Consider the following 9,539-nt stretch of genomic DNA (forward strand, 5'->3'; position numbering starts at 1 on the left):
CACCACAATTAAGTGGTTGTTATGATCCGTTCTAACTTCCACCCGCTACCGTTGCTTCAAGGCTGGAAGCTGGACGTGGTGAAGGGCCTGGAGGACAGGGTGGCCGCTGTGGGAGAGAAGGTGGAGTTCTATGTTGAGCTCACGGAGCGCGTTCCCGTGGCTGAAGTAGCTTGGTACGCCAACGGGGTGGAGCTGAAGCCTAGTGATCTCTGGGCCATGAGGGCTGACGGCTGCTGTTACCGCCTCGTCCTGAGACAGGCGCCGCTTCTGCCTCAGCAGGAAATCACATTTGCGGCTAGAGATGCTCTGTCATTGGCCAAGCTCACCATCATCAGTAAGTGTGATTAACATCTTATGTGACGATGAACTAGAATTAGGTGCCGGTGTCCCGTGTGACTGCTGTTTAAGTCATTTTTGTTCCCAACAGCTGTTCCCGATCCCCCTGAGGACCCAGAGGTCCTCGGTAAGACCGGACAGACCGTAACGCTCTCCTGGTTCACTCCACTTCATGATGGAGGCAGCACTATTCTGGGTTACAGGGTGGAGATGCGGATGGTGGACAGCGCCCTCTGGCTTCCTTGTCATTCTGAACCCGTGTGCAACACAGAGTTTGTGGTTAAGAATCTCAAGCCTGGCAGTGGGTACAGGTTTCGAGTGGCGGCCATAAACATAGCAGGGATTGGAGAGCCCGTTGAGTTACCCCAGACTGTGCAGCTTGGTGAGTTGATGGTTTTATTAGTGATAATGACATTTGTACATTTATAATATCAACAATCTTTTGGATAAGAAGTAAAATGGGAAACTGTGTTGTGTTATAGATCTAGAGTCAACACAGGCGGAAGCTGAGGCCCTGGGGCAACCCAGCCTGCCCCTCGAAGCTGCAGAAGAAGGTGACGTCCATGAGCTGTGGGAGGCTTTGGCCAAGAAAAGGCGCATGAGTCGGGAGCCAACCTTGGACTCCATAACTGAACAACCCGAGAGTGACGCTAAAACCAAATCTGGACAGACGGAGCTGAAGAGCTCGGAGAAAGCAGAGCTGATGAGCTCGGCAAAAACAGAGCTGAAGAGCTCGGAGAAAGCAGAGCTAAAGACCTCAGTAAAATCAGTGGAGAAAGAGCAGGTGATCGTGTCCAACAGGCAAACAGAGTCCCACCTGTTCACGAGCTCAGAGGATGAGTCTGTGTCTGGAGGTTCTGGAGGTCCGACACTTGTGTCCTATCTGAAGAAGAGCAGCAAATCTACCGTCACGGCGACCAGCGAGCCTGAGGCCATGACCGCCGAGAGGTTCTTTGCCCATTTCCAGATGGCAGAACAGAGAACCGTGCAGCAGACAGAAGTGAAAACGACAACAATTCAGACTACAGAGACAAAGCAGTCGACTGCAGAGGAAAGAACCGTAATGGAGATCAGCAAAGAGGATGAGCCTGAGCTCCGAGAGGCCGCCATCAAGATTCAAGCTGCTTTCAAGGGTTACAAGGCTCGCAAGGACATGCGTCCTGTCTTCAAGGACGTCTTCAAAGACCAGACCAAGGAGCCCAATGGCACCATACACTTGGAGTGCGTGGCAGAAGGCAGACCCGATAAGGTGCGGTGGCTGAAGGACGGCGAGCCACTGACGGATGGCAAACACCACCACATCGACATCTACAACGACGGCACCTGCTCGCTGGTCATCACCGCCATCACCACCAGAGACACCGGGGTCTACACCTGTGAGGTCAGCAACAAGTTCGGAGTCACCTCCCACAGCAGCAAGGTGACGGTGGGAACGGCGCGGGACTCGTCCGGCCGGCGGCCCCTCGCGGTGGCCTACAGCGCCGACAGCGAGGCCGAGAGCTCCTCGGGCAGCGAGATGGACGAGTCGCTGAGGCAGGCGAGCCGGCGCCTGCACCACCTCCTGCGCACGCGCCTCCCGCCGGACGTCGCCGAGGAGCCGTTCGTCAGCGCCGACGAGGGGGACCTGCGCCCCCCCGACCCGCACTCGTACCGCGAGGACGAGACTTACATCTACATCCGCTTCGACTCCCGGGAGGAGGCGGAGGTGGCCTCCTCGAGGTTCCAGGAGATGTTTACGGTTCACGGGGTTCCCGTGGAGACCACTATCCTGGAGGCGGGGCCCCTCAAAGTGGAGCTGCGAATTAGAAAGATGGGCTACTCTCAGGATGGCACGCAGACGCCCACACAAGACAGACAGCCTCCTGCGTTCATGGCTGGAGCCCCAGGTGAGAAATGTATCGATGAATCCTTTTATAGAATTTCTAAATCGTTGCTTCATATCATTTTTATCTAAATCTAACTTCCCTTCTCTTTGCCCTCGTCGTCAGCTGCCCCGGTCTTCTTGACAGAGCTCCACAGCCAGGACGTTCCAGACGGGTGTCCCGTCAGCTTTGACTGCGTTGTGATCGGCAAACCCCCGCCCGCGGTCCGCTGGTTCAAGGATGGGAAGCCGCTGGAGGAGAATGACCACTACATGATCAACGAAGACCAGGAGGGCTGCCACCAGCTGATCATCACGGCTGTGCTGCCGACCGACATGGGCGTCTACCGCTGCACGGCTGAAAACAGCAGCGGCATCGCAGCCACTAAGGCTGAACTCAGGGTTGATGGTATGTCACCACACACTTCTTCCTGTCAGTTCATGACAACAGTAACTGCCCAAAATTCACGTAATTCAAGTTATATACTAATGATAAGTATCTAAACACACACCATGACTCTAGTTTGTCTCATGTTTGTATGATGCTGGTCAACCAACCTCATATCTTTTTCTATCAGTTTCTTGCAGTTCAGACTATGACACTGCTGCTGACGCCACTGAGACATCTTCTTATGTTAGTGCCAAGGGCTACATGTCCAGGTGAGAAATGCTATTAATAGTTTGTAATATTCTAACAAGTCTGAAATGTTTAACTATATTAATGAATTTATTAAATTAATTAGAAACATTAAGATCAAATTCTTGTTTCAGGGAAACTGAGACCTTTGAGTCAGTGGCTGAAGATGATCAGCTCCCGCAAGTGGTTGATGAGCTTCATGACGTTCATGTCTGTCCTGGTTCACCTATTGCTAAGATGCAGCTCAGAGTTAAGGGTATGTTTTCTTATTATCATCTTGCATATGTTAATTGCTAGTCAGGGACATAAAGACAGTGAGTTTTATGAGATTGAAGAGTATTGTTTGTATTTTGAGGTTTCCCCAAACCCAGAGTCTACTGGTTCAAAGATGGCCACCCTCTGCGGGCCTCAGAAAGGGTTGCTTTGCAAGCAGACAGAGAGGTTCATGGCTTGGAGATTCTGGAGGTGCAGAAAGAAGACATGGGAGAGTATTCTGCTTACATCAGCAATGCAGCCGGCTCCGCTTACTCCTCTGCACGGCTGATTGTTCTGAGTACGTGTGGAAATGCTTGTAGAGTAGGAATACTGTAAACTTTGACTTTTATGTGACTTTGATCTACAGTAACACACTGTTTTTGCAACAGGCCCAGGAGAGATTATGCCACAAGATAAAAAGGGTAATTTCACATGAAGCCTTCATGTTTAGGTAATTTAACAGAAGATTAAATTATATGATGTATGTGACTGTCATTTTTTGTTCTTAGACTCTAAAGAGCCGCTGGTGCCGCCACGTTTTCTGGAAAGGTTCAGCAACAGGAAAGTGAAACAAGGAGCAAGCATCACTCTGTCTGTGAAAGTGGAAGGTTTGTTTATTACCACTTTGTTCTCGTTGAGCGTGTGAGCCCAGCGGCGTCTTCTTCCCAGGCTCTCAAACGCACAGCGTGTGTTTTACCTTTGGTCTTTCAGGGTCTCCCACTCCCATGGTCTCCTGGCTGAAGGAGGAATCACTGGAGGACGTCCTGTGGATCAAGCACGATACCAAGGGGTTCAAAATCGCCAGCTCTGGGCGACAGCACAGCCTCATCCTGATGGATGTGGGCGCCGAGTACACTGGTGCCTACACCTGCATTGCCACAAACAGAGCAGGACAGTCCATCTGCACGGCCCATCTCGAGGTGGACGGTAAGTAGAACAAGGACGTAACAACAACAGTCATCAGTGTGAGTTAGAGATGTTTCCTCTTTTCCCCTTTCTTACCAGCACCACAACCAAAGAAAGAGACCAAGGCCCCAGAGTAAGAAAATTAAATACGTAAACAAACAGTGCATTTTAAATACATACTAATGTAATGTTTTCTTCTCAGTGGTATCACAGTTAGTCCTCCAGAAGAAGGGCCAAGCAAAGAGAAAGGTGACGCTCATCATCTCAGCATTCTGCTTATTAATAATACTATGAATAAATTCTTTCCTTTTTTCAACCTTGTCCACTTTCAGAGGGTAAAATAGCCTACCTAGGCGAAGTGGGTTCAGAGGAATTCATCATGAAACTCACCTCTCAGATCACTGAAATGGTCTCAGCGAAGATCAGCCAAGGTAAGCCTGTAGATCCATACGCATAAAACATTTGTCTGTACGACTGTGCACAGTGTGACAGGAGTCATGTCCAGGGAGCGTTCCTGACGCAGAAACAGCCTATAAATGATAAATGTGTAGGAGTGTCTCATGGAACTATGGAACCGAATGACAGATTTATTCAGTGTGAAGTATTATTTGTCATTGTTGTATCACTGATAACGGATGATATCAGAACACCATGCTAGCAGCTAACCAACGACCTAGACTCTGGAAAGCACAGTATTCTGCAGTAGATTTCATGTCAATAACATAATGAGCACCTGATGGATACAGTGCTTTTTGGAGTCATGTTTAGTGCTGGTCAGATTTGGTTAAAACTGTGAATTCACTCGATTTCCAAGAATTGTAAAAGTGTTGATGAACCTGAATGTTTCAACACTTTGATTCTTGAATCAGAATTCTATTAGATTTTAGATTAACACGAAACGTCCTGCATTGTTAGTGCCTGTTTTTCCAGCCTGTTTTGACTTTTGGCATTGATAAGTCTCCCTCACTTCCCTTTAAATCCTAACGACATCACATCTTCACCATCTTTTTACATCCATCAGTTTTTCAAACCATCAGATTAAATGCTCATTCGATCATTAATTTGTTATTCAGACAGTTTACAGAATCATGAAGTGCTCCAGTGGATGAAATCTTGGCCCAAAACTACCAGTATGTATTCCAAGTGCATCAAGTCTGTTTTAGCTGTTCATTTTCTACATGGAACATGACGTTATGAGATTTATCAAAACAGTCACATCGGACATAAATCTTTAGATTTACATACATGGACACATGTGTTTGGTGTTAAGCTGCATTCACCTGCTTGTTTTTCCACATCTCTCTGTGCACCTGTCTTGTCTTGTTTTCAAATGGTTTCCCATGATCTGAATGATGAGAGCTTCGACAATGTGTCTGTTCTGTTGTCGCATGCTGTCACGATACTAACTCAGTATCGGCAGTCGTTTTAGAAGGTTTACATAAATAATGTGTTTATTCTGAAAAAAAAAAAGATAGAAATGATTTAATGAAGCAAGGATTTGTAAGGCTTTAAAGGTACAGCATTATTATGTCAAAGTAAGATTTCCACACAGCCAACCTTCATCTCGGCCTCCTTCTGTCTCTGCTGCACCAGCTTCTCTGCGCGTGCCCGGTGTTGACAGCGATGATGAGACCAAGACCCCGTCTCCATCACCTCATCAAGGTCGCTCTCGTCCTCCCTCACTTATCGCTGACTCGTCCTCAGAGTCGGATGAGGGTGATGCCAGGGGAGAGGTGAGATAGAGGAGGTTGAACAGTACAGTCCAGATGGGAAAGATGTTCCATTACACGGCTTATTAAAGAAAAATAAAGCAGCCCTGTATATTTATGACTATACCTATTTCTACAGATGTTTGACATCTATGTGGCAACAGCAGACTACAACCCCACAATAGCAAGCAAAGAGTCCATCTCATTGAAGGAGGGACAGTATGTTGAGGTTTTGGACTCGGCTCATCCACTCAAGTGGTTAGTCCGGACCAAACCGACCAAAACGACACCATCCCGTCAGGGCTGGGTCTCACCGGCCTACCTGGACAAGAAACTCAAAGTGGGTCTCAACATTATAGTCTTTTTTTTTTTCTTTTTTTTAAACGGGTAATAATAAATGTGTGTTGCTTCAGCCGTCCACTGATACAGGGGAGCTCCCAGAGACCATTGAAGAGGAAGTGTCTGAGGGTGAATACAAGAGGAAACTATTGTAAGTGAAGCTTTCCTACACTCACAAGGCACAGTAGCCAAATAAAACGCCATAACAAGGTATGATTTCATGCCCCCAGCCAACTGATCCAGGACTTGATAAATGGAGAATCTGAGTTCATAAAGGAGGTGGAATACTTTACATCCCATCACCTGAAGCACACGGACAGCGCCGATGCACCGTCTGAGGTCAGCAGCCAGAAGGAGGTTATATTCAGGAACATCGATGACATCAAGTCCTTTCATAACAAGTGAGCTGTTACTAGTAAATAACATTGTACAACCAAACTGTAAGATTTACTGGAAGATTTTTTTGTTACTCAGTTCTTAACACATGTTGATTTCAGGGCCTTCCTCCCGAAGCTAAATGACTGTGAAACTGATGATGATGTGGCCATGTGCTTCCTGAAGAACAAGGAGGGCTTTGAGAAGTACCTCCAGTACCTCGTTGGTCACAGCCAAGCAGAATCTGCTGTCAGTGACAAAACTGTCCATCGATTCTTCAAGGTAAACCATCTGTCATTGCTCCACACTACTGTAAGTTACATTATCAGCATTTGCTTTTGTTATGAATTGTAAAATTACATTTGGTCAATATAAGACACTGAGCACCATGTTGCAGGAGTATAGCAAAAAGGAACAGGCCAGTGCTGACCCTGCGGGGCCCCCTGTACGCAGCATAAACGCCTACCTGCAGCAGCCACTGGACAGGATCCAGAAGTACAAGGCTTTCCTCAAGGTGACGCGTCGCACAGAACACCAGGCAGTCCGTGCATAATCCCCTCCAGGTGTAATGGGCTTGAATGTTCCGCTGTATCTTCAGGAGCTGATTCGAAACAAGGCGAGGAACGGTCAGAACTGCTGCCTCCTAGAGGAAGCGTATGCGATGGTCTCTGCGCTGCCGCAGCGCTCCGACAACACCCACCACGTCTCCATGATTGAGAACTACCCTGCCACGCTCGAAGTGCTGGGAGAACCGATTAGACAGGTAGGATGTACTGATCTACTGATCCAGGGGCCTGTTGACGAGACGCTTTCCTGTTTGATTGCCCACATGTGCTGTTTTTTGTGCTAGGGACCCTTCCAAGTGTGGGAGGGAGCTCCTGGGATCAGAACGTCCTCCCGAGGTCACCACCGCCACGTCTTCCTCTTTAAGAATTACTGTATAATCTGCAAGCCTAAGCGGGACAGCAACACCGAAACACAAGCATACGTATTCAAGAACATGATGAAAGTAAGGCTTTTAATTTAATCGCACACATACTGTTATTTGTGTGTTCTTTTTAACAATATGTTGTGTATCTTTCTTCATGTAGCTCAACAATATTGACGTGAACGAGACGGTGGAAGGTGACGACCGCGCTTTTGAGATCTGGCATGAGCGCGAGGACTCTGTGAGGAAGTACACGCTGCAGGCCCGGACTGTTACGCTCAAGAACTCGTGGATCAGAGACTTCAGAGAGCTGCAGCAGCGCTACAGCATGCCGGCATGGAGTAAGCAGGACACACACGCAGAGCGCATGCTTTAAGCATGCTTTTAATAGTTTCTCATAGCGTTTTCTGGTTTGTGCTGCGGTAGGTCCCCCTGACTTTGATGAAATCCTGGCGAACTGCACAGCAGAACTGGGACAGACGGTCAAGCTGGCCTGCAAAGCCACGGGAGTACCCAAACCCGCCATCACATGGTACAAGGGTGGGTACCTCTACTGGTGGCTCTGTAGAGCTGTGCTAAATACATGGATACATGCAAGTATATTTCATCTGTTGGTCTTTTGGATCCAGATGGTCGTATCGTGGAGGCGGATCCTCATCACATCATTATTGAGGACCCTGATGGTTCCTGCACACTGATCTTGGACAACATGACAGCGGATGATTCTGGCCAGTACATGTGCTTTGCCACAAGCTCGGCTGGGAATGCGAGCACTCTGGGAAAGATCACGGTTCAAGGTATAAGACACTGAAAATACCAGTTCATAGAATATATATAATGGCTTTTAAAGCATCTGATTCAGAGAACACTGCACTTTGTTTTTACATCTATAACACTCTACAAGGATGTAACATATGTTGTATTTTGATGTTTTCCCCGCAGTACCTCCTCGTTTTGTGAATAAAATGAGGAATGCTGTGTTCGTGGCTGGTGAGGACGCTCAGTTCACCTGCGTCATCCAGAGCGCCCCCAGCCCCAAGATCAGGCATGGATGCATCGCTTGTGTTTGCTGACCTGAAAACCTTTACATTAAATCCAATATTTAAAGATGTGTCCCGTTGCTACTAATCCCTGCCCCTGTGTCTGCCTCATCAAGGTGGTTCAGAGAGGGCAGACTGCTGACTGACCAGGAGAAGTACCAGACGTACAGTGAGCTCCGTAGTGGGGTCGTGGTGTTGGTGATCAAAAACCTGACGGAGAGGGATCTGGGACACTACGAGTGTGAGGTTGGTCTAAACTCTTTAGTGTAAGAAACCCGATTATATTTGAGCAGTTTTTACCCATTTAGTGTGTTGAATGACAAACAGCATTACTTTTATTGCTCCCCTGTAAGTCAGCCGATGCCTATTAATAGGGAGTTGTCTTAGCACTAACAAAGTCTGTCCCTGCTGTTGCCAGCTTTCCAATCGTCTGGGCAGTGCCAAGTGTGCTGCTGATTTAGTCCTGCCCTCTGCCTTGGCTCGCGCTGGTGAGCAAGCAATTACTATTGAAGGTGAGGAGACAGACGCACTTTTCATAGACAGGATTTTCTTTCAGAAGGAGGTGATAAATAAACGTATCTCATGCTTACATTACATTACATTATTCTACTATTTCAACTGTAGCATAGACTGATTATTGTGAATCTAATGAATTGGTTTCTTTCCATAGTTACTGAGCAGGAAACTAAAATACCAAAGAAAACCATCATCATGTAAGTCTAAAAAAAGCAAGTTGAGAGGAGATTAAGACAACGTTTGCATGTTTGTGTGCTTCTCTGACCACATGCATGCATCACCCTGTAGTATTTAAAGTGTGAGCGCAAAGAATTTTGTCACAAGGATGATGAGAGGAGGAGAGGTCTTAACTGGCAACAAACACAAACACAGAAACTAAACTGGCACAAACAGCTTATACATATAAACTTTGCTATGTTTTATCTCTTTAACAGCTCAGCTAGATTCTGGATACAGATCACATCTACTTGCTTCATATCAGACTTTCCTTTCCTAATTAGTGTCATAACTCAGTGTCACTTGTATTCGTGGCTATATAAGTCCAGCTTCGCTCATTAGTGTGAAACGCCCATGCAACCTGACATGTTCAACAGAAGGTCTGTGTGTGCATCCCATGGTCCTTTTTCTCCTTTTCCAG

General features: G+C 47.2%; 1 protein-coding gene across 15 annotated transcripts in view; it reads left to right on the forward strand.

Moving 5' to 3' along the window:
- obscnb (obscurin, cytoskeletal calmodulin and titin-interacting RhoGEF b) overlaps positions 1–9,539 on the forward strand; it is a 34,406-nt gene that overhangs the window by 22,661 nt on the left and 2,206 nt on the right. For 14 of the 15 annotated variants that reach the window (XM_029132379.3, XM_029132381.3, XM_029132382.3 and 11 more), the window contains 29 exons: positions 62–334; positions 428–718; positions 819–2,222; positions 2,325–2,606; positions 2,776–2,857; positions 2,969–3,090; positions 3,190–3,387; positions 3,479–3,511; positions 3,599–3,697; positions 3,801–4,016; positions 4,095–4,128; positions 4,198–4,244; positions 4,328–4,426; positions 5,069–5,125; positions 5,589–5,728; positions 5,844–6,044; positions 6,118–6,194; positions 6,274–6,444; positions 6,541–6,700; positions 6,816–6,932; positions 7,017–7,181; positions 7,269–7,427; positions 7,510–7,687; positions 7,773–7,886; positions 7,976–8,143; positions 8,289–8,391; positions 8,503–8,632; positions 8,805–8,898; positions 9,057–9,099. In XM_029132379.3, the coding sequence (XP_028988212.1) occupies positions 62–334; positions 428–718; positions 819–2,222; positions 2,325–2,606; positions 2,776–2,857; positions 2,969–3,090; positions 3,190–3,387; positions 3,479–3,511; positions 3,599–3,697; positions 3,801–4,016; positions 4,095–4,128; positions 4,198–4,244; positions 4,328–4,426; positions 5,069–5,125; positions 5,589–5,728; positions 5,844–6,044; positions 6,118–6,194; positions 6,274–6,444; positions 6,541–6,700; positions 6,816–6,932; positions 7,017–7,181; positions 7,269–7,427; positions 7,510–7,687; positions 7,773–7,886; positions 7,976–8,143; positions 8,289–8,391; positions 8,503–8,632; positions 8,805–8,898; positions 9,057–9,099 (5,257 nt within the window). The remainder of the gene's footprint in view (positions 1–61; positions 335–427; positions 719–818; positions 2,223–2,324; positions 2,607–2,775; positions 2,858–2,968; positions 3,091–3,189; positions 3,388–3,478; positions 3,512–3,598; positions 3,698–3,800; positions 4,017–4,094; positions 4,129–4,197; positions 4,245–4,327; positions 4,427–5,068; positions 5,126–5,588; positions 5,729–5,843; positions 6,045–6,117; positions 6,195–6,273; positions 6,445–6,540; positions 6,701–6,815; positions 6,933–7,016; positions 7,182–7,268; positions 7,428–7,509; positions 7,688–7,772; positions 7,887–7,975; positions 8,144–8,288; positions 8,392–8,502; positions 8,633–8,804; positions 8,899–9,056; positions 9,100–9,539) is intronic. The other variant, XM_029132380.3, reaches the window with a different exon arrangement.

The sequence above is a fragment of the Betta splendens genome, chromosome 17, assembly GCF_900634795.4.
Source record: "Betta splendens chromosome 17, fBetSpl5.4, whole genome shotgun sequence".
Taxonomy (NCBI): domain Eukaryota; kingdom Metazoa; phylum Chordata; class Actinopteri; order Anabantiformes; family Osphronemidae; genus Betta; species Betta splendens.